This window comes from Oncorhynchus kisutch, linkage group LG2 (assembly GCF_002021735.2).
Source record: "Oncorhynchus kisutch isolate 150728-3 linkage group LG2, Okis_V2, whole genome shotgun sequence".
Taxonomy (NCBI): domain Eukaryota; kingdom Metazoa; phylum Chordata; class Actinopteri; order Salmoniformes; family Salmonidae; genus Oncorhynchus; species Oncorhynchus kisutch.
Window position 1 is genome coordinate 15,128,952 of NC_034175.2, and position 24,817 is coordinate 15,153,768.

At 47.2% G+C, this 24,817-nt stretch overlaps 2 protein-coding genes across 2 annotated transcripts; one reads left to right on the top strand and one right to left on the bottom strand.

The window, feature by feature from the left end:
• Window positions 1-801: 801 nt before the first annotated feature.
• On the top strand, window positions 802-18,999 carry LOC109901899 (serine/arginine repetitive matrix protein 2). The gene is made up of 10 exons (XM_020497910.2): window positions 802-1,175; window positions 7,668-7,936; window positions 8,017-15,430; window positions 15,548-15,772; window positions 16,502-16,590; window positions 16,858-16,926; window positions 17,045-17,191; window positions 17,304-17,432; window positions 18,384-18,506; window positions 18,698-18,999. Exons 1-10 carry the CDS (start codon window positions 1,091-1,093, stop codon window positions 18,710-18,712), a joined length of 8,565 nt encoding a protein of 2,854 aa, XP_020353499.2. The 5' UTR covers window positions 802-1,090; the 3' UTR covers window positions 18,713-18,999.
• Window positions 19,000-20,425: 1,426 nt separating this feature from the next.
• LOC109901915 (Golgi-associated plant pathogenesis-related protein 1) lies at window positions 20,426-24,125 on the bottom strand. The gene is made up of 5 exons (XM_020497927.2): window positions 23,549-24,125; window positions 22,380-22,488; window positions 22,094-22,197; window positions 21,387-21,464; window positions 20,426-20,893 (listed from the first exon to the last, which is right to left on the bottom strand). Exons 1-5 carry the CDS (start codon window positions 23,559-23,561, stop codon window positions 20,733-20,735), a joined length of 465 nt encoding a protein of 154 aa, XP_020353516.1. The 5' UTR covers window positions 23,562-24,125; the 3' UTR covers window positions 20,426-20,732.
• Between the last annotated feature and the right edge of the window lie 692 nt (window positions 24,126-24,817).

Consider the following 24,817-nt stretch of genomic DNA (forward strand, 5'->3'; position numbering starts at 1 on the left):
ATTGATCTCATCACCCCACCTCTGAGCCCAGCCAGCCAGCTGTCCCAGTATTAACTGTGTTGTCATAGAGACCAGATCCTGTCTGAGGGCAGTATGCTTCTGTGTGTTGCTGACCTCAGGTCAGCGAGGAGCAGGGAAATATGAGTAAGCAGATGAGAGAGGAGGATACCGCTGGTGTATAAATGCCAGCCGGGCTGAAATTGGCAGAGAGAGGAGACAGGGGATTCTGTTGAGCTGGCAGAGCAGATGCAGAAACCCCCTGATACACACACACACACACGCACACACCACCCAGCGTGGGAAGCTTGGGGTGGCCAAGGAAACTGCCAGTGATCTGGGTTTTGGGGGGGACAAATGGAAAAGGGGAGGAGACTGAAAGTCCCCCTTTCTCTTTTCTTTCTTTGTAACTCTCCTTCAATTTCCCTTTCAGAAGTGTTATTTCCTCCATCTCTCTTTCTACAATAGCCCATCTTCTCCACACACCCTCTCTCTAGCCCTCTGTCTCTGCAGTACCTTCCTGTAAGGATGGGGGCAGCACTCAGACAGCAGCAGAAATCTGCTGACATCATCGCTGAGTATCAAGTCATCGCCAGGGAGAGAGAGAGGGATGGGAAGGAGAGAGGGAGGGGAGGCAGTGCAGCTCAGATGGGTAATGAGAGAGAATACTGCAGCTCCCTCTCAAATTCCACACAAACATATGCGCCCACACACACACACACACACACACACACACACACACACACACACACACACACACACACACACACACACACACACACACACACACTGGCAGCATCGCGAGACCCACACACACTCTCACTCAGCATCATCACGGCTCTGCTCTGCTGCACCACAGAGAGAGGCATGCACTCTCTCTCTCTCACTCTCTAACACACACACATATAGACACACGTGTGCTGCAGGAGATCTGAGTGCCAGGTCGCTGAGCATTCACCCTCTCTCTCTCTCTCTCTCTCTCTCTCTCTCGCTCTCTCTGCCCCTCCCGATACTGCGCACTCTCGGTTCACCTTGGCTACTGGGTGGTGTGGAGTTATTGTTGCGTCAGAAACAGAGAGATCCAGAGACAGCCATGCCGGGGGAGAGCTCTCGAAGATCTGTCCCCAAAGAAAGACACCCGGAGCTTGGAGCAGAGCAGACAGGCCTGCCTGAACCAGGTAGGACCACCTGGGAGGAGAGGGGGAGGAGAGGGGGAGGAGGGGGGGGGGGTAGAGGGGGAAAAAGAGAGAGGGGAAGGAGGACATGGGAGAGTGTAGATGGCAGAGGAGAGACAGGGAGGGTGAGGAGCATGTGAGACACTAGGGAGAGGAGGAGATGTTAGAGTTACAGAGAGGCTGGTAGAGGAGGGATAATAGATACCTGCTATACTGCCATGTGGGAAGCAGACAGGCCGACGGATTAGAGAGGTAGAGCTGGGTCATGTCTGTCTGTCTGTCTATCTTTGATCCCCACTCTAGTCCTAGTTCCAGCTCCAGCACCCTAGCCTTCACCCCAGACCCCCCATCCACAACACCTACCCTACTTAACCCCACAAACATCCCCTTCCCCCTACCTGACCCCGAGCCCCAGCTCCATATTCCCCTTTCCTCTCACTAACCCCATACCCACATCCCCTTCCCCCACTCTATCCCCAGCCCCATCTCACTGCCCAGTGGCTGTATGTTTTCTCAGGGCAGAGTGGAACTGCTCCTCCCTCTCTCTCTCGTCCATTACTTCCCTTCCCCCAGTCTCAGCATGCAGGGCATGACACAGCATCGCACTCAGCAGCAGCATCCACACAGTAACAGCAGGGCCACATGCTGAAGGAACAGATTTAGACACGGACTGATGTAGGGTAAAGCAGAGCATTTGAAAATGAATTGTTCATGTTAGATAAGACACCGACTACCTGAACTGTGTGTGTACATGTCACTGTATGCTACTTACTGCTAACATAGCTATTGATGAGATGATGTAGTCTATATGGTTATTATGGTATTGTTGTTATGTTGCATCTGGTAGGTTTGTGTCTAGCAGACAATATATGTATTCTATGTTAGATGCTGTACTTGACAGTAAAGTATAGGAGTTAGAGTATAGGAGTTGCATCACCCAGACTGTATTTACCTGGGTATTATGTTTGTGAGTTCATTGTGTTGAAGTGAAGGGGGATAAGTACACTGGGAGGATAAATGCATGTCTCAGACAGTAGAAGTACAATGTAAGTGTTAGGTTTTATTTGTGGTTTATTTGGCCCCCAAATAAAACCACTAAAAATAAATATATCATGTTTATTTTGGGGGGGATTTTCATTGTTGGTCATAAAAGATTGTACCAAATACGAGAAAATCCACTCCAAGTGATTTTAATTTAATAAATCTGATAAGTGATATAATGTATAATGTATACAAATGTAAGCAATGTTTGAAATGATTGTTTTAGTCAAACAATATATATGTTTGTGCTTCTTACAGTTAATTTGCAGTCTACAAATTATTAGTAATTATGTTCTGGCCCGCCAACTATCCGCTCAAGAAAAATTTGGCCTGAGGCTGAATGTAGTTGATGATCCCTGGGTTAGGGTATTATCTCTCCGACAGTAGAGGCGGTTGGGGTATAAGGTACGGTAGCATAGAGGTTAGAAGTGGCGGGCCAGCAGCCAAAAGGTTTCTGGTTCAAGCCCCAGGCTGGGAGACTCAAAAATGGCAATGGAACTGGATCTCTGATTCTGCCCTTGAGCAAGGCCACCCACAACTTCTCTCCATTCAGGGTTCTGTATAGGTACAGACTGTACAGTAGAGGGACAAGTGGTATAGGTAGGGCCAGGAGTTTTGAAGCACTGTGCTTTTACCTGCATTGTCCACTAGTGTTGCTGCAGGTAGGAAATCCTAGAAAATGTTCGGTAATTGACCCATGCTGTCTCCTCCGATCAATCAATGTCTGATTGTGCTTATCTCTGCAAATCTTAATTGCACCAAACCTAATATTTGGCAGAGAATACTATTTGTAGAAGAGTGATTCTACACCTCAATTTGCTGAAGATGATCCTTTCGAACGGAATCGAAAGTTGTATCTAAAAATAGGTCAATTTGGGCAGTTAAAGAGAGAGTCAGTGAAACCAACCTTGGAAGTATATTGTACGCCTCAGACAGCACGTATCAGCTCTGCTGGTCTGGCGCTAATGATGTGATGTAATCCAGATGGCTATTTGGAGTAAGACTGCTAGTCTTTGTATTATTGCACTGCCATTCGTTTTTCGTAAAATACCCATCCTACTAGTTTAGGTTTAATATAAATCCTATCCTTACATTGTCTTGTCTGTTCCTGGAGTGTTCTGATGAAGGCCTTTCAATCCGAAACATCACTGTTTTGAAACGAGTGCATCCTGCACTGAGAACACTATGGTTAGATGAGAAGAGAATGCAGCAGAATAGGATGATGGTGGGAGAGAGAGAGAGTGGGAGGGAGGGAGAAAGGGAGAAAGGGGGAGAAGCAGAGAGCTGGAGAGAGGTATTGTGAGGCAGTAGGCTCCTGGGGTTTGTCTCAAGGCCTGGGACTGTCTTGGAGTGAAGGCTGAAATAGAAGCTCGCTCTGGGGCCTGACAGGCCGTGGAAGCAGCCTCTGTGACGCAGTTCCAGCCTGCTGCGGCCTGCACACTCCAAGCATGTGGGTGTAGGCAGAGCCACACGCGCACACACACACAAACAAAGAAACCTTAGAACGGCACCCACTTATTGTGTCCTTGTATGCATCTCTGTGACATATTGTGTGTGTGTGTGTGTGTGTGTGTGTGTGTGTGTGTGTGTGTGTGTGTGTGTGTGTGTGTGTGTGTGTGTGTGTGTGTGTGTGTGTGTGTGTGTGTGTGTGTGTGTGTGTGTGTGTGTGTGTGTGTGTGTGTGTGTGTGTGTGTGTGTGTGTGTGTGTGTGTGAGTGCGTGCGTGCGTGTACACACTGAGACATGACTCAGCATAACAATCCAGTAATAAACATCCCCACCCTGGGCCTAGGAAAGGATAGAGACAGTGCAGCTAAGTGCTGACAATATTAGCTATTAGCTAGACCACAGGCACAGAGAGAGGAAGGAAGGGAAAGGGAAGGGGGAGACAGGAGAGGAAAGAAGAAATAGAGAGAGGGAAAAAAAGGAGGGAGGGAAAGAGGACAAAGAGAAATGCAGCAGAAGAGGATGGGCTATCAGAGATAAACAAAGAGGGAGGGAGAGAGAGAGTCCACATACTCCATCAGTAAGTGATATTTGGGTTCCTGGTGGAGCTAGTGTGTGTGTGTGTGTGTGTGCGTGTGTGCGCGTGTGCACGCGTGCACATTTCTGAGGTCACTGTGCATGGCGATGGCCCAGTTGAGAGAAGAGAATAAAGTCCTGTTCTCTGGTCAGTGTGTGTGTGTGTGTGTGAATGCGTGTGTGTGTGTGTGTGTGTGTGGCTGGCTGGCTGGCTGGCTGGGTGAGTGTGTGTGTGTGTGGTTGGCTGGCTGGCTGGCTGGGTGAGTGTGCATATCCCTATGTCTGTACCAAGGTTATTATAGTTTACTGCTTTTCTATTTGTTTTTATTTCTATTGGTTTTTCGATTTGTATTTGCAATTCAGTTTAGTTTCAGCTCATTTTCTGACCTGATTTGCTAGTTTTTATTTAGTATTAGTTGTATATTATTTAGTTTCAGTTTTTATGGAGGTTTTAGGGATGCTGGAGCCATTTAAAAAATATATATATATTTCACCTTTATTTAACCAGGTAAGCTAGTTGAGAACAAGTTTTCATTTACAACTGCGTCCTGGCCAAGATAAAGCAAAACAGTTTGACACAAACAACAACACAGGGTTACACATGGAATAAACAAGCGTACAGTCAATAACACAATAGGAAAAATTAAGAAAGTCTATATACAGTGTGTGCAAATGGCGTGAGGAAGGCCATAGTAGCGAAGTAATTACAATTTAGCAAATTAATACTGGGGTGATAGATGAGCAGATGATGACGTGCAAGTAGAAATACTGGTGTGAAAAAGAGCAGAGCATTAAATCAAAACAATATGGGGATGTGGTAGGTAGATTGGGTGTGCTGTTTACAGATGGGCTATGTACAGCTGCAGCGATCGATTAGCTGCTCAGATAGCTGATGTTAAAAGTTAGTGAGGGAAATATAAGTCTCCAATTTGAATTATTATAGATATATTTTTCATGTTATATCGCAGATGTGCCCATTGTTCACATGTAAATCTGCTCTCTTATTGGCTAGAATGTTCCAGCCTGCTACCACCTCCTCCCGACTGCCTTCTGCCTTTTCTGACATTTATTCCTATTGAGTCCCATCTCTTGTTAGTATATAGATAATCTTTGGTAAATGCGTTAGTTGAAGGGTCAGGTCATAGGTTAGGTTAGGTTTAAATTATAAAGTCAATCTCAATGTGACTTGGATTTAAAAGGACTGGTGCCGAGACTGGTGCAAAAAATATGAGAGAAGGAAAGGCTCTTGCCCATTTTTACACCTATCCAATTATTTTTTACATTAGTACTATGCCCTAAATTTAGAAGATAAACTAAAACTGAATATAATCCACAATGGTTTTTATTTTATTTGAGTTAGTTTAGGAGTCAAAGATAGTTTAAGTTGTTCAAGCGTATTTGTTAATTATTTTATTTCAGTTACTAAATATTTTTTTTCATGATTTGTTTTTGTTTTTGTTTACTATAATAACCTTGGCATGTGCACTCACAGTACATGACAGGACTCAGGGGATTTCATGGAAATCTCATAAGGAGTCTTGTGTGTTGTTTTCATTTAAATCCTGCAGAACCGTCACATCAGTAAGGAGCAGCAGAGCTGGTCATAATAGAATGGAAAATACCCCCTTTGTCGACCCCTCTCTCGCTTTCTCTTTCTCTCTCTCTCTCTGACTGATCCAGACTCCCTCCTCCACTCGCACTCTTGCCCTAGTTCCTCTCCTCCATTCTGTCATTTTCTCTCAAAATGATCCTTCATTCCTGTTTAAGGTTATGGAGACGATGGCGTAGTCACTGGAGTGGAGTGTGTGTGTGTGTGTCGAGGGAAAGGCGGTGATCTAATAATGGCACCATTTAGCCTATGGCTAATCTGAGTGTCTGATTAGAGAGAGAGAGAGATGTAGCGCAAGAGAGGGAGAGCAAAAGAGAGAAAGATGAGGAGGAGAGAGAGCAAAAGTGCAAAGAGAAAGACGAGAGCTAGCACCAATAGCCTCATTTCAAATAAGAGACGGAGTAGCATAAGCTAGCTACCATGTTGGCCATAATTTTACCACTAAGCACTGAGAGCAGTGTTAGCATGGTATTTTCAAGTTGTACATGAAGTAGCTAGTGAAGTTATCGAACTGTGCTAGCTGTAGTACTATCAAGCATCAAGCAACGGAAGAGGGCAACAGACACCCTGCATGTAGCGCCCCTGCAGGATCTGGGATGAATATCACACAAGACCAGCTTGTTCTCGATGTTACCCATCAATCAATATAAATTCTTCTTTATTCAATTCCTTTCATTCTCTCTTGTCTTTTCTCTCTCTTTCTCCAATACGCCATAATGTCAAAGTAGATTATGTTTTTAGAAATGTTTACAAATGAATAAAAAATTAAAAGCCGAAATGTCTTGAGTCAATAAGTATTCAACCCCTTTGTTATCGCATGCCTAAATATGTTCAGGACAAAACATTTCAAATCAAATCAAATTCGCTTAACAAGTCACAGAAGTTGCATGCACTCACTTTGTGATTTTTGAATGACTACCTCATCTCTGTACCCCACACATACAATCTCTAAGGTCCCTCAGTCCAGCAGTGCATTCCAAACACAGATTCAACCTCAAAGACCAGGGAGGTTTTCCAATGCCTCACAAAGAATTGTTAGATGGGTACAGGAAAGATGGGAGGAGGGGTAGAGGAGAGGGGGAAAAACACCTACATGCACAAGCTTACACACACTCGTGCACAGTGCGGGCTCAACTGAACTAGCAGCAGGTACTAGAGCCAGATATGCAGACTTCAGCAAACTCAGGGTGTGTTCCATTCCCTTGGGGGTCAGGGGTACTAGCAGCAGGTACTACAGCCAGATACGCAGACTTCAGCAAACTCAGAGTGTGTTCCATTCCCTTGGGGGTCAGGGGTCACTACTGTGGAAGGAAAAGTGCCTGAGTAAAGAACTACCCTGGGCAGTGAGCCCTGTAAATGGAGGGAGCACACATTTAGTTAATTCAAAACTCACTACCAGTAAATGGGCTCCACTCACCCAGCCGTAGTTGATGGTTGTAAGTGACGACAGTAGGGACCTTATATTTTGATATGTTGATACCACTTGATGTGTACCCTGCTGTGAGCGTGGTCTTTTCAGTCACCTGACATTTAGGTGAAATTCTAGACCCCGCAAGGTATGGCTGTGTGTGCAACAGTAATGGAGGGAGAACAAGCTTCAAAGAGAGAGCTGAAATTCAACAAAGTCAAAGAGACTACAGCATCCATTACAGATATTTTGTGTTTTAATTGTATTCTTTTTAATACATTCAGGAGGTAAACTGAAATTCTAGTTGCCTTTTCTCCATTACTGTTACTGTTGCCACGTCATGAAGCAGCTAGTGATTCTGACCTCATGGACATAACATTACAGAAACAGTTTCTTATTTTTCGCTCCTCTTTCAGACATGACCAGACATGCCTCCACTGATTCCACCCCTAGTGACAGCGGCTCTAGTCCCTCCCCCAGCACCCCTCAGAAGCTGCTGCCATCATGCACCTCTCCGTTCGGGCCACGGCTGGTTCGGGCCACACCTAGCTCCTCCGCGACCCCGCGACCCCAGCCTGAAGGTTCAGACCGTCGCCACAGTAACACGGTCCGACTTAGCGGGACATTTGGAGGTCACGGACCCTGTGGACGCCGCAGCGGACCCGTGAAGATGGAGAGAATCAAGGTGTGTATATGTGTGTGTATGTTTACCAATGGTCTACTCTTCTCTTTATGTTTTTCTAAAGTTCTCATTATGTTCTCCAGGTTCTGATGGGCTCAGAGGTGGAGAGCGACTACAAGGAGCCAGAGAACATGGACACACGGGTGGTGATGGGCCAGGAGGCCCTGCTCAAGACAAAGAAAACCCTGACAGGGAAGTGCCCATGCGGGCAGAGCAGCCAGGCGATACCCCTGCCTGGAGGCCCAGTCTTGGAGGTCCCTAAGCCTCCCTTAGAGCCCCAGGCCGAGGCTGGAGAAAAGGCCCAACTGGACACAGGGCAGGAGAGAGACAATTCACCTCTGACCCCAAAGTTGGAGCAAGAGCAGGAGAGAAGCCCTGTCCTGCCCATTAGACCTCTCCTCACCCCCCTCATCCCTGCGTCCCCTCCCTCCTCAGAGCCAGTCACAGTTGATGTTAGCTTGATGGGCAGCTTAAGCCCTTTGGAGGCAGGGCTGTCTCCCTATGATGAAATGTCTTTTGTATGTTCCATGTATGCCATGCCCTCCCTGTCCGAGCCAGCCTATCCCCCTGCTATCCTATCCTTCACTGAGCCGGCCTATGCCGTGGACCCTCTGAGAGTGGGTGTTCCCTCGTCCCTGGATCCTGACCTGTACTACACCGCCCCCTCCACCCCCATCAAGATGGCTGCTCGCCCCTTACACCTCAAACACCGCTCTTACCCCGGCTCCCCAGCCTCTCCCCTCTCACCAAACTCGGACAGTGAGGACCTGTGCTCCCCCCTTACTTCCCCCTCTGGCTCCTACGTCACGGCGGAGGGGGGTAGCTGGACCTCTTCCACCTCCCCCTGCACCTCCCCCAATCTTCTCTTGGCAGAGGATGTGCAGGAGGCACCTGCATGCTTTGTCAGCTCGCTGTCCGAAATCGGAGATGAAGTGGGGGAGGATAGGGGAGCAGTAGGGGAGAGGGCAGAGGAAAAGGGAGGAGGAGCAGCAGAGTGGCGGTTCTGCCTCTATAAGGGTCTAGCAGAGACTGTGATCCTGGAGGAGGAGGAGGTACTGAGAGGGGAGGTAAGGGGGAGAAGGAGTGAGGAAGTGACAGTCTCAAGGGGTAGCTGTCGCCCTCGCTGGGTGACAGAGGACACTTCCCCATTGAGGAGCAGCAGCGGCAGAAGCACCGACTCCCAGGAAGATGGAGGGGAGTCGGAGGGCTCGCTCTGCCCAGCAGAGGATGCTCTGGCTGGGGGACAGCAGTACTCAAGTCCCCTGCTGCAAAGAGGCCTGGAGCTGGAGCTGCAGGCCTGTGTGTCTGAGGAGCTTTACCCTCCCATTACCAACCCAGATGATGATGGAGCAGACTCCCCACGGCTGACCTCCATCTCCTTGCCCTTTGCCCCAGACATGGGGAACCTAAGCCCTCACACCTCCAGCGTCAACCCTGCCTCCTCCAACCTTACCATGGACACCTGCTCTCCAGATGTGTCAGACGGGGATAACTCCAGCCCTTACGGAGAGATGGGTACCTTCCTGCTGTTCCCAGGCTCCTACAGTGATGATGGAGAGATGGAGGAAGAGGAGAGTATGATCCCAGCCTCTCTGCTTAACTTCCCCCTCCACACCAGTCTCCTCTTTCAGGCAGACTCCATGGAGATCACTCTCTTCCCCACAGAGGAGGGGAATGAGGGAGGAGAGGGAAACGACAGGAACGATGTGGATGCGTACGCGGCCGGAGAGGAGGAGGGGGACGTGGAGGATGATGATGAAGATGATGAGGAAGAAGTGGAGGCTAAGGTAGAGATAGAGGAGGCTAAAGTAGAAATAGTGATAGAGGAAGAGGTGGATGAAGAGGAGGGTGAGGATGTTGAGGATGAGGAAGAGGAGGAGGAGGGTGAGGGTAAGGCTGTAAATGACCCAGCTGAAGAGGACAACTCAGCCTCCTTCCTTCATTCACTGTCAGAAACTTCCATCAATGAAGGGCTGGATGAGTCCTTCTGTTTCCAAGACGACACTGACGACTCACTAGACTCCGCCTCTTATAATGGCGAAGAGGATGAGCGACTGTACAGCACAGAGAGACATGCTGAACCACCCACAGTACCACCCACAGGACCACCCACAGGATCACCCACAGAACTACACCAAGCCAAACCTCAGCCTGAAACCAGACCAGAGGCCTACAGCACTGAACTGTCCCAGTCCCAGAGCAGACTTAGCCTAATCAATCCCCCAGGTGACAAAGAGCCCCGGCCTGAGGATCCTCCAGGACCTAGACCACCACAACCTGCACTTGCACCTGCCCAACCTGCGGAATCAGCCCACCCCGAGTCCTCCAACAGCAGTAGTGGGAGTGAAATGGAGATCTCCTCAGAGTCCTCTGACCCTCCTGTCCCCGCTCCTTCTCAGGAGAGCCCTTATGTCCCTACCCTTACCCCTAAACTTTCTACAACCCCTTACCCTGCCTTCACTACCCCAAAGACTACTCCTGCTACCGTGTCAACCCCTGAAACCAAGGATGACTCTCTCTCTAACCCCAACACTTACCGTGCTCCTGCCTCTAATGCTAAATCTGCTACTGTCTGTACCACTAACACTAACCCTGCTACAGCCTCAACCCCACAAAATAATTCTGCTACTTCCTCAACCTTCAAAACTAACCCTGCTACCGTATGTACACCTGAAATTAACCCTGCTACGGTCTCTACCCCTAACACTGACAGTGCTCCTGCCCCTAACGCTAAATCTGCTACGGCCTGTACCACTAACACTAACCCTGCTACAGCCTCAACCCCCAAAACTACCCCAGGTACATGCTCTACCCCAAACCCCGCTGCTACTCCTAAAACTAACCCTGCTGCTACTCCTAACACTAACCCTGCTGCTACTCCTAACACTAACCCTGCTGCTACTCCTAACACTAACCCTGCTGCTACTCCTAACACTAAGCCTGCTGCTACTCCTAACACTAACCCTGCTGCTACTCCTAACACTAAGCCTGCTGCTACTCCTAACACTAAGCCTGCTGCTACTCCTAACACTAACCCTGCTGCTACTCCTAACACTAAGCCTGCTGCTACTCCTAACACTAAGCCTGCTGCTAGTCCTAACACTAAGCCTGCTGCTACTCCTAACACTAAGCCTGCTGCTACTCCTAAAACTAACACTGCTGCTACTCCTAACACTAAGCCTGCTGCTACTCCTAAAATGAACACTGCTGCTACTCCTAACACTAACCCTGCTGCTACAATCGAGGAGACAGCGTCCCACAGCAATCCTGTCATCCTGGCAACCCAGCCATCCCATAACAGCCCTGTGACCCTGGCAACAGGAGCAGGGCAAGCCAAAGCAGTTGCAGAGGAAGTACAGGCTGGTACTGTGAGAGAGGAGGACAAAAGGAGCAGTGCAAAGAGAGAGAAGGACAAACAGAGTGGTGGGGAGAGAGGGAAGGACAAACAGAGCAGTGGGGAGAGAGGGAAGGACAAACAGAGCAGTGGGGAGAGAGGGAAGGACAAACAGAGCGGTGGAGATAGAGAGAAGGACAAACAGAGCAGTGGGGAGAGAGGGAAGGACAAACAGAGCAGTGGGGAGAGAGAGAAGGACAAACAGAGCAGTGGGGAGAGAGGGAAGGACAAACAGAGTGGTGGGGAAAGAGGGAAGAACAAACAGAGCGGTTGGGAGAGAGGAAAGGACAAACAGAGTGATGGGGAGAGAGGGAAGGACAAACAGAGCGGTGGGGAAAGAGAGAATAATGAACAGAGCACAGAGACTTCAGACGAGGACCACACAGAGCAGACAGACAGGGACTCATTCAAACTACTCATTAAGCCACGCCCCTCTAAGTCAGACACACCCCGGCCTAAACAGAAGACCTCTGAGCCCCGTAAGCCGCTCCCACGTGTGTTTGGGGTGGCAGCAGCTTCAGTCCGGTCCAAACCGCTTCTGGTGTCAGTGCTGGAACTGGACCAGAAGAACGCGAACAGCAGCGCTGAAGGTGTGGACTCCCATCAGGTCCTTGAAGGGACCACTGCCACCAACGACCTGAACAAGGGGGTCCCTCTGCTCTCATGCCCGAAAGAGCCTAACCCCAGCAACATCCCTGTCTCCTCCTGCCCTGAGAGCTCACCTGACCTGGCTGACAACCTGTCCCTGACCTCTGACATCTGCCCATGTGACCCCGCCCAGGAGAACCTGAGGGAGAACACCCTGAGCACTGAGGACGGGGGCCCTGGGGCCCTGGGCTCCCCTCACACACCCCTGGCTGTCTCTCCCAAGAGGGAGAACTCAGAGACAGATGCAGGGGGGAGGAGGGGGGATGGGGGCTTGAGGGCTGATAGGAGGGGGTTAGGAGCAGGGTCCGGGTCCTGGGGGGCAGGGGAGGCCCTATCTCTCTCTCTGGGGCAGGGCTGTGGGTTGGAGGCACAGAGCCTATTACTGTATGAGGTGGAGGGACATACGATTGGACAGACAATTGGACAGAAGATTGGACAGACACTCTCCGGGCTGCCCAATGTCGGCACAGATGAGGATGAGGTGGGTGATATAATGGGGGACGAAGAAGACAACAACAGCCTGTGTGGTCGGCCAGACAAGATGGCAGATGTTGAGCTTGTGGGAGAGGGTGTGCCAGAGTCCAACCTGTCCAGCTGGAGGTCCATCGAGGAGATATCAGAGGCAGGGGGAGGAGAGGACGGAAGCTCCCAATTCCCAGAGGATGATGTCAGCAACCTGCAGAGTCACCCGGAAAACAAGGAGGAGCAGGAAAACAACAACAATGTCTCAGTGTTCCTATCCTCTGGAATGCCAACCTGTATGACTCTGAATGCCCTGTCAGAGGACGTGAGACACCAGAGCCAGAGTGTGTGTCTGAGGGCGTCTCTCTCAAACATACCACTCACAGAGGTGAGATCACAGGCTGCTGCAGCCTCCGATAGGCCATCAACATCAACTGACAGCTCAACACACCAATCAGACATAAGACAACCGTCCTTGTCCATGGAAAGCCCTGGGCGTGTCTCACCACCAGGAGGTAAACCACAGACTGTCTCAGACCAGAGCCCTGGTTCAGTAGAGGCAGCCATTTCCAGACCCAACAGTAACACAGATATTAACCCAGCAGTCAAACAGGCAGACCCAGCTCTGTCTCTGCTGGGTGGGGCATTTGGATCCTTCAGCCATAAAATCAGACCAAGCAACTCCAAGTCAGGCAGACTGTCCCAAGAAACTTCTCGATCACTGAAGAAAGACACCGTAGAGAATGTCCAAGTCTCCCAAGAAACTTCTCTCTCAGTGGGCAAAGACACAGTAGAGAAGGTCCAAGTCTCCCAAGAATCTTCTTTATCAGTGGGCAATGACACAGTAGAGAAGGTCCAAGTTTCCCAAGAATCTTCCATATTAGTGGGCAAAGACACTGTAAAGAAGGTCAAAGTTTCCCAAAATCTTTTCCAATCAGTGGGCAAAGACACAGTAGAGAAGGTCCAAGTTTTTCACGAAACATCCCCATCAATGAGCAAAGACATAGTAGAGAATGTCCATGTCTTCCAAGAAACTTCCCTATCAGTGGGCAAAGACACAGTAGAGAAGGTCCAGGTTTCCAAAGAAACTTCCCCATCAGTGGGCAAAGACACAGTAGAGAAGTTCCAAGTTTCCCAAGAGACTTCCCCGTCAGTGAGCAAAGACACAGTAGAGAAGGTCCAAGTCTCCCAAGAATCTCCCCTATTAGTGGGCAAAGACACAGTAGATAAAGTCCAAGTTTACCAAGAAACTTCCCCATCAATAGGCAAAGACACAGTAGAGAAGGTCCAAGTTTCCCCAAAAACATCCCCACCAGTGGGCAAAGACACGGTAGAGAAGGTCCAAGATTTCCAAGAAACTTTCCCATCAGTGAGAAAATACACATTAGAGAAAGTCCAAGTCTCCAAAGAATCTTCCCTGTCAGTTGGCAAAGACACAGTAGAGAAAGTCCAAGTTTCCCAAGAAACTTCCCCATCAATGGGCAAATACACAGTAGAGAATGTCCAAGTTTCGCAAGAAACTTCCGCATCAGTGAGAAAAGACACAGTAGAGAAAGTCCAAGTTTCCCAAGAAACTTCCCCATCAGTGTGCAAGGACACAGTAGAGAAGGTACAAGTTTCCCAAGAAACTTCCCAATCAGTGAGTAATGATACAGTAGAGAAAGTCCAAGTTTCCCAAGAATTTTCCCCATCAGTGAGCAAAGACACAGTAGAGAAGGTCCAAGTTTTCCAAGAATCTTCCCTATCAGTGGCTAAAGACACGGTAGAAAGTGTGAAAAAACTATGTTCCCAGCCTCAGCCAGAGGAGACAGAGCCACAGATGGTGAGCCAAAAAGAAGGTGGTGGCGGTCAGAAGACTGACAGGCACATTGACCAACCAAAGACGAGTGGGGCCTTAGAAGAACAGGAGAGCAGTGTTTGTATCTCAGGGGAAAGAGAGGTGGAGGAGATTGCAGAGGAGAGATTCTCTCCAACAGAGAGTGTTCCAGAACCTGCACAGCGTCAGACACCCGAGGGAGAGCTGAGCACAGAGAAAGCCATCACTCCTCCTCAGCCAGGGAGGAGAGGGAAGCAGAGCAGAGACAGACCCAGTCAGCCGCGCAGACAATCTCCATCAGGCTCTGGGTCTGCTGATCACCCACAGGAACCAGCTCTCACTGCCAAGACCCTAGAAGACACCTCCCCACCAGGGAAACAAAATAATAAGAATATGAGGGGACAAACATCTGCTGCAGATACCAGACAGAGGACACCTGTGAAGGGCAAACCTGAGGCAGAGTCCGAGAGGAGAGGGGAAAACAGAAACGTCTCCAGATCCCCGACTCCCCCTAGTCCTACCAACCTCTGCCCTATCTCTCCTGCTCTCCTACTCAACCAGGAAGTGAACATGGAAGTGCACCAGGAAATGCTTGACAACAGGCCGCTGCCTGGTTGCCAGACAGAAAGCAGGAAGGACATCAACGATAACAATGTGGGGAGTGGCCATGCCTCCCCTACAGAACAGAATAGATCTTCTTCTCCTCCACCTCTTCCCTCCTCTTCTCCTCCCCCTCTCTCCCCCTCTCCTCCCCCCAGTACCTTCACAGTGCAGCCAGATGAGGACCTCCCCACCCCCATACAGGAGTCCCAGCCTCTCCTCACCACAGTCCAGCCTGTCACCCCACTCCTAGACACCCAGCCTCAATCAACCAATCTTCAGGCAGCCTCCGCAACCCTTTCTACTACCCCTATCGCCCTTCCTAAGCATCCCCCTATACCCACTGAAAGTGTCCGTATGTCCCCTACCCCCTACTCATTCTCATCTCCACTCACGTCAGCCCTGCCCTCGACCCCCAGCCTTACCCAGCCCACCCAGGAGTCTTTGCCACGGCTGGAGGCTCCAACCACAGTGCCTGTCCTAGACATCCGCTGCCAGGCCCAGCCCCAACCAAACCTCCTCACCAAGCCCAACAGACAGATCAAGCCAGTTCAGTCACAAAGCCCACAGGACAGAGGTGAGTTACACTCAGTAGAGATAGGGGTGTGGGGTGATTTGATTTTCTCTTTTTGGTAATCAAGTATCAGTGAATCATGAATCAGTCCAACCTGTGTGAACTTGGATTTTGTTGCAGATGGGATGGACACAGACAGTGATGATGATGACACTGCTGTTCCTCTACGACGTCACATGACTCAGCCCAGGGGGATTGTGGGAAACCCTTCTCATAAAGAGTCTGGCTCCTCCAATCAGCGAGAGATACTGCTTCACTCCTCCCGCCAACCAACAGAGAGACAGATAGACTGTCCAATCAGCCACAAGGATTCACAGGAACTGGAACTGTCCTTCAAATACAACTGTACGTAGTCTGAAAACCCATATCTCTATCTCTGTCTGTTTCTCTCTGTTTCCTTGAGAAGCTGATTCTGAGAAGTGACTCCACCTATGACCTTCCTCACACACACAGATGGCTCTGAATATGTCTTGTGGTCCTGCTATGGTCCTGATGAAGGACATACTTCAGATTCTAGGAAGGCTTCTCAATAATACCCCGTCGACCACAGAACACTGCTGCAGCTACTGAATAATGGAGGAGAAATACTCAGAGAGAGGATCATTTTATCCAGGAGGAATATTGTTATTGCACATCTTTCAATAGAGGTTATTTTAGGGCAACCGTCAGTCAACCTGAAACCACTGGTTCAATCTAGCTAGAACTGACCTCCCTGTAGATGATATGTACATAGAATCATGGATGGGGATTTATGTGTACTGTATGTGTGGTAGCACTGCAGCATAATGAACAATGCTACATGCATTGAAACACAGTAGTACAGAATGTAATTATACATCATAACCTGCATGTTCCATAGCATAGAGATGAAATGCCATTACTATTTAATGAGGTGATCTATTTCTCCTCTGAGATCGGTGATTAGGTTAGCCGTAGAGCTTTATGATGAACTGTCCCATTACCAGTGCTAACGAGCTACACCATATCCTCATCATCTATATCTCAGTCATTAGTTACCATAGCAATGAGGATGTGATGCAGTACTCTGAGAGTAACAGTGTGTGTGTTCCACAGTGGGCTCCTGCAATGAGTCGGAGAGTGAGGGATCAGTGCCAGAGTTGGAAGAACCAGGGGGCGTGCCACTGAGATCCTCAGAACCCCAGGTGAATCTACCGTGTGTGGGCAGAGAACACTCTAGAAGTCCCCTTACCTCCAAGGGTGGAAACCTTGCTTTCACTGTGTGTTATGTAATAACATATTGATGTCATTACCTTTAGGTAGAGTGGTAAGAAGGATGTGTGTTGTGGGGCCTGTATTTTCTGAATGGGTCGCAGCTTCAGAGATCTTTTCCATATTATCAGTCTGTATATGGGTAAACTACTGTAGAATGTTCTCAGGTTTTGAATTGATGTTGTTATTCTCCTTCTCAGCCCATCTCTCCTGCTGATGAGGGGATTAACAGACCTAAGCAGAGCCGCAGTGAGAAGAAGGCCCGCAAGGCGAGATGTGAACACAGCTGCTCCATGCGGCAGTCTCAGCTAATCAAACACAGAGCAAATGTGTGTGTATTCTGTGTGTTTGGCCGCGTCATGGTGTAACAAGTGTGTGTGTGTTTAGGCCATGGGTAAGCTGGGCTTGCGGCCGGTCCACGGTGTGACCAGGATCACTATAAGGAAGTCGAAGAGCATCTTGTTTGTCATCAGCAGACCTGACGTCTTCAAGAGCCCCGCGTCAGACATCTACATCGTGTTTGGAGAGGCCAAGGTGACCTCCTAACCTTCTCTCACTCCCCTCTCTCTTTATCCCCCTCTCTTTTCTCTCATCTACATTGTGTTCAGAGGCCAAGGTGACCTCTCTCTTCCTATTTCCTTCCTAGATAGAGGACCTGTCTCAACAGGTGCACAAGGCAGCGGCAGAGAAGTTTAAGGTCCCGGTGGAGCCCTCCCCACTGGTGCCCCCTGCACCACCCAGCCTCACCATCAAGGAGGAGAGCGAGGAGGAGGAGGTATGGAAATGCATGCTCACTCATTATGTCAAGGAAAAACACCAATCTTTACGCTATTCTTACTCTTTCATGTACAGTAGTTCTTTTAGATCTTAATATGAAACAATTCTGTCTAGTGTTTTTAATTAAGTAATTTCTACTGCAGTGGTGGAAAAAGTCCCCAACTGCCGTGAGAAAAATAAAGATACCTTAATAGAAAATGACTCAAGTTAAAGTGAGTCACACAGGAAAATCCTGTATTTGGTTTTAAATATACTAAAGTAAATGTAATTGCTCAAATATACTTAAGTATAAATCCTTTCAAATGAGTTATATTAGGCATACCACACGGCATGCTTGCCAGGGGCACCCTTCCAACACTCAGACATAATTTACAAACAAAGCACGTGTTTAGTGAGTCCCCCAGATCAGAGGCAGTAGGGATGACCGGGATGTTATCTTGATAAGTATGTGAATTAGACCATTTTCCTGTCCTGCTAAGCATTCAAAATGTAACGAGTATTTTTGTGTCTCAAGGAAAATGTATGGAGTAAAAAGTACATAATTTTCTTTAGGAATGTGAAGTAAAAATTGTCAAAAATATAAATAGTTCAAGTCACATAGATAAAAAAAAAAGTAGTATTGTTACTTACGTAAGTACTTTACTGTAGTTAGCCTGATGGCTATTTAAAAAAATGTTACTAGGCAAGTCAGATAAAATAAGAACAAATTCTTATTTTCAATGCCGGCCGAAGAAAAGCGGGGTAACTCCCCTGTTCAGGGGCAGAACGACAGATTTGTACCTTGTCAGCTTGGGGATTTGATCTTACAACCTTCTGGTTACTAGTCCAACGCTCTAACCACTAGGCTACTTGCCACCCCAATGCTACAGTTACGAACTGTAGCATAATTTTTTTTTTTCATGTTCAGAAGTGTTCCATAGTGCAACTGACTTTGATCTCTGTCTGTCAGGTGGACGAGGGAGGTTTGGAGCAGAGGGATATAGAGCTGGTGATGGCCCAGGCTAACGTGTCCCGCTCTAAAGCTGTCCACGCCCTCAGACACAACACCAATGACATCGTTAACGCTATCATGGTGAGGAGGGATTTATAAAGGAAGGAATCTGTTGTAACACACTGTCCGCGTTGGGCCTACATTTGCTGTTATGACCTACTGACTGCAACAGTCCCTTTTCCAACAGATCTTGAAAAAAAAAAAAGCTTAACAATATGTTCTTCATGCATCCAACCCCAAGTAATTCTCCCCCTTTTTCTTCTCTCCCACAGGAGCTGACCATGTGAGAGGACCCCCCCCCCCCAAAGCATAAATGCCAGTGTCACATCTGTATCGCTGCTATGTTGCATTCTCCTTACCTGCTAATAAACAGTCTGTAATAACCACACTAGTGGGCGATACTGTTAACCACCCTTATACTGCACATGTCATGTATGTTTAGTGAAAATGGGGCATTTTACAGACAGTCGCTTTTATTACATTAAAACAAACAGAATACAAAACATAGTCAAACAAGTCAGTTTAAATCATGCTCACAATGAATAAAACACATACAGAACCATTGAAAAGTTGACACCTACTCATTCCAGTGTTTCTTTATTTTCTACATTGTAGAATAATAGTGAAGACATCAAAACTATGAAAATACATATGGAATCATGTAACCAAAAAAAGTGTTATACAAATCAAAATATATTTTACATTTAAGATTCTCTTTGCCTTGATGACAGCTTTGCACACTCTTGGCATTCTCTCAAACAGCTTCATGAGGTAGTCACCTGGAATGCATTTCAATTAGCAGGTGTGCCTTAAAAGTTCATTTGTGGAATTTCTTTCCTTCTTAATGCGTTTGAGCCAATCAGTTGTATTATGACAAGGTAGGGGTGGTATACAGAAGATAGCCCTATTTGGTAAAAGACCAAGTCCATATTATGGCAAGAACAGCTCAAATAAGCGAAGAGAAACAGTCCATCATTACTTTGAGACATGAAGGTCAGTCAATCAGAAATATTTCAAGAACTTTGAAAGTTTCTTCAAGTGCAGTCACAAAACCCATCAAGGGCTATGATGAAACTGGCTCTCATGAGGACCGCCACAGGAAAGGAAGACCCAGAGTTATCTCTGCTGCACAGGATAAGTTCATTAGAGTTATCAGCCTCAGAAATCACAGCCCAAATAAATACGTCACGGAGCTCAAGACACATCTCAACATCAACTGTTTAGAGGATACTGCATGAATCAGGCCTTCATGGTCAAATTGCTGCAAAGAAACCACTACTAAAAAGGGCACCAATAAGAAGAGACTTGCTTGGGCCAAGAAACATGAGCAATGGACATGAGACTGGTGGAAATCTGTCCTTTGGTCTGATGAATCCAAATTTGAGATTTTTGTTTCCAACCGCCGTGTCTTTGTGAGACACAGAATAGGTGAACGGATGATCTCTGCATGTGTAGTTCCCACCGTAAAGCTTGGAGGAGGTGTGATGGTGCTTTGCTGGTGACACTGTCAGTGATTTATTTAGAATGCAAAGCACACTTAACCAGCATGGCTACCACAGCATTCTGCCGCGAAACACCTTCCGATCTGGTTTGCGCTTAGTGAGACTCCATTTTTTCCCCACAGGACAATGACTCAACACACCTCGAGGCTGTGTAAGGGCTATTTGAGCAAGGAGAGTGATGGAGTGCTGCATCAGATGACCTGGCCTCAACAATCACCCGACCTCAACCCAATTGAGATGGTTTGGGATGAATTGAACCGCAGAGTGAAGGAAAAGCAGACAAAAAGTGCTCAGCATGTGAGAACTACTTTGAGACAGTTGGAAAAGTATTCCAGGTGAAACTGGTTGAGAGAATGCCAAGAGTGTAAAGGCGTCAAGGCAAAGGGTGGCTACGTTGAAGAACCTAAAATATAAATCGAGTTTAGTTTAATTATAATTTTTTTGGTTACTACGTGATTCCATAGTTGGGATGTCTTCACTATTATTCTACAATATAGAAAATAGTCAAATAAAGAAAAACCCTTGAATGAGTAGGTGTCCAAACTTTTGGACTGGTACTATTTAAAAAAAAAAAAAAAAAGATTTTACTATGTGTAAAATCCCCACCCCCACTAACAATGGAATGAGTAGGTCGAAACCCAGTTGGGTGGCTGGTACACCTCCGGAAGGCACAGCTGGCATGGTTTGGTCAATGGTGTGCCTATATTTTTGTTCATGCATTTGTTAAGTCACACATATACATACATATATAAGTCAAGGTCACAAGTCAAAGTGCAAATGTCTTTTGGATGGGTCAGTATGTTCCTTAGTCCTTGGGCGGCAGGACGTTGTTGTCAAAGTGTCCCTGGTTGGTGATGTTCCCTGCTGGAAAGTACCTGGCTACCACGAATGACGAGCCATCTGGCGCACTGGCCTTCCCCACACCCAGCTTCTTACTGCCCTTCCACACCATTGCTGTGAAATGACCTGGTTAGAGAGAGAGACACAAGCTAAACACCTTCACTGAAGGAAGCCCTCTGCAGCACTGCTCCTCTAAATATTTACAGCTACAGATCCCTATATTCATCTCCTCCCCCCCTCTATCATCCCCTCCATATACACTCTTTCCCCTCTATTGCACACTCCCATCTCTCCCCCTCTGTCTTTCCTCTCCTCTATCTGTCAGCAGCACATGAGTTGATAGGAGTGATCCTGATGCTGCAGGGTCGGTCACACTGAGCAGGAGGCTTCAGGAAGAGAACAGGAAGGACAGAAAAGACTGGGAATGCTATAAAGAACTGTGATTTTCCACAGGAAGCAGTGTTCCATGCATGTTTGTGAGCAGAGTCACAGAATGATAATGTCACATTTATAGAACAAAGACCACAGTTCAACACTGCCTGGGTGAACACAACACTGTGGCATGCAGCACTACACAAGTCAGAGTGTGTGTGTGTGTGTGTGCATGCGTGTGTCTCACCTGTGCCAGAGGAGAAGCCGGGGCGGTTGAAGTTGTATTGTTTGACCTCATCATACCAGCGGTCAGCCACATCCTTCCCTATACACAGAGAGGACAAAGGTTACAGGTTATCACATAACATTATACTTGTTTGTTGCCTTTGTCACTATTGTTTAACAGAAACTCGGGCTAAAACCCCCAGAGTTCCAGCAGAGATGACAGCGGCAAGGAAATATTATCCAAGATGGCAGCTGTCCAAGGCAACAGTGCTAACCGTATAAAAGCTGCCAAAGCTTTAGGTGGGTCAGAAGAACACGGAGAGGTTTGAGATCCCGAGTTTCAGAGGAGCAGTCCAGAGAGAGATTAACTGAGCTTGACCCAGTGACAGTATGTATCCATAGGAGACTGTTTATGAATCACAGCAGACTGTCAGGTCAGTGCACAGACATAGTTGTGCCCGGAGTCATGGTCTTGTTGCTGAAACACTCCGAACACAGAGCAGGGAAATGGACCCCAGCTGTTCCTGCCTGGGACACCACTGGACAGGATAGTCTATAGTTTAGACCTAACTAAACCCTACAGAGACTCTGGATCGCTCTCTTTAATGTTACCATCTGTACCGTACACAGTGAATAATGTATCTGTCTCCATTTACATAACTAAACATATGCAGGCTATGTCAATGTTTGGTCATAGCATTAGGAGTCATCGGGTTACAGTGTGTGTACCTGGCTGGTCATAGGAGGCCCAGGCCAGGTTCTCGCCACAGCTCCCCTTACTGGACTCAACACTGTGCTTCAGGATCCGTGTGCTGGCCAGAGACTCAGCATACCTACAGGGTGGAGATAGTTGTGGTAATAGTTAGATAAAGACAGCTAAAATATGGGTGGGGTTAGGTGAAGTGGAAGGAAGTAAGGGTGTGGTTGGCCATGTCTCTGATAAAGGTGGTGGGTGGAGTAGAAGGCTAAGTGTGTGTGTGTGGGTTGGGGGGGCCCCGATGTCTCGGTGACCCACCTAGTGGCATCGCTACTCAGCTTGCTGCTCAGCTTCAGAGGGGGTGTCTGGTGCTTCCTACGATACTCATTGTGACTCCGCAACACCTCCTCCGAAAACTGTTTAGAAGCTGAGAGAGAGAGAGAGAAACACAAAACAAGATGCCATGAAAAAACTGAAGGTAAATGTCTATTGTTTCCCTTGTTTTCACTGTAATATACAATCAAACTTTCAAATCATTAATACAACTCAATAAAACGATAGGCTGCAGATAATCAGACAGTAACTTAGGCTGCAGATAATCAGACAGTAACTTAGGCAGTAGTAAATCTCCAGTAAGCCCCATACATATGGCTGTTCCCCAGGCTTGAGTCTATAATACTAGACAGACAGTACCAGGGTATGTATGAATGGGGGACACATCCACTCTCCCCAGCCTGGTGCCAATCACAGCCACTCTCACACATCTCCATTCTCTCTGGCATTCACACAATGAGGCGATTCTCACACACACACACACTTAGCAGATGTAGCAGAATACAGTCTGTTACAGCCTTGTGAATAATCAGTGGTTGCAGTCCTTGGGGCTGGATCCTTGACCCAGACTTAGCTTATTCCTAAACTAAATACCACTTTCAAATGGAGGATAATGTGGTTCTGGAAACTGGCACCTAAAATGTTCTGTCAATTGATCTCACACACACACACAGTGCAAATAGGGAATTCCCCTACTGGCACAGCTATTCCTGATACTCTCAATAGTGGTTTCATCCTCACCACAGAAGGGAAGAAACTGACCTAGCGCATAGGCGTTACAAGACTATGGCGACAGGGTACCCTAGTGGTTAGAGCGTTGGACAAGTAACCGGAAGGTTGCAAGTTCAAACCCCCGAGCTGACAAGGTACAAATCTGTCGTTCTGCCCCTGAACAGGCAGTTAACCCACTGTTCCTAGGCAGTCATTGAAAATAAGAATTTGTTCTTGACTGACTTGCCTAGTTAAATAAAAAGGAAAAATAAAAAAAAAGTACAGCTTTTTAAAATCCACCCCTTTGTCCCTGTTGCATGATAACAGCCCATTGTCACAACTTGAGACCTAATCCTCTTGTAATCTCACACACACACACACACTTTGATAAACATTCTCCACTTTCAGTCATATTCCAGTACAATTAAATCATGTAGTCTTACCGGATTTGCCCATGACACAGAAACTCTCTCTTGTTCCCTTTGGCTCAGTCCGCTCTCTGATGGTCTGAAACAGCTGCTATAACTTTGTTTCTGTCCCGCTCTCCCTCTCTGTATTCCTATTTTTCTCCGTAGCCTTTGTTCCTCTCGCTCACACTTCTCCCTCTAGTAAACTAGTCTTTTTCAAAACTTCTGCTTCTGTCCTCTCTCACTCTTAAACACCCTGCCTTTTCCTTGGCCACACACACATTATCCTCCCTCTCCCCTTATCCCTCTGTAACACACAGGCTCCCTCCCTCTGTGTAACTGAAAGGGGAGACCCAGCATGGCTGTTCTGATGACATCATCTCTATGAGACACATGCCCTTTTATGGCCTGAGATTCCTGCTTTCTGCTTGAAATGTGAGCTGGACATAATACCCTAACTAATTAAGAGCAGTTTAACTGTTTAGAAGCACTTTTACACCGTTTTTACTAGGCTGAGCCTATGTGGCATCGATATTAGTCAGAAAATTTTATTCTAGTGTCCAAATTGACTACAAAGTTTAAATAGTAGGATCATTCAGGTCATAAAGTCAGTCTCGTCCAAAACTGAGATTTTCGAGAACATATAATTTTCAAACCTGCCCACAGCTGGCAGCACCCAAGTAATCATCAATTCGAAGTGCAGCTGCATGTGACCCGATTGTAATACCCTTAGGCTAGGGTATAGTTAGGGACCATCAATAAAATTACACAATGTACATGTGACAATATTAAAATATTTAAATAGCTCCAAATTTCAATGACTTAAAAACCTCAAACCAACTATAAATTGTAAACGCATATACAAATATTGAAAGCAGTTCATGAGACAACTAAAAGGTGTTCCTTTAATGTAAATATTGTCCTAGTTACATTGTGTAATTTATAGACGGTCCCTAACTAGCCCAGAAGATAGGCTATCCAAAGTCTAACTCTGTCACTTGGGCACAACAGCCGGCTGAAGATAATTGGCAAAAGAAGTTGCCTAGGTGACTTCAAGACATGCTTAGGCTGTTTTATGTTATCTCGAAGGGTGAATGACTAACTGTTTTGGAAGAGTGAATATACAAACCCTTGTCACGTGCGAACACACACACAAGAGACACCCACATTAAAGTCTCGTTTGATTTCCGTCATGGCTACTGCATTTCTTATTGTTCAAGCAACAACAAAAAAACAATGCCAAATGAGTAACTTCAGCCCCTCTTTAAGTGTACATTTCCTCAGAAGATTACTTCCCTAAAGACT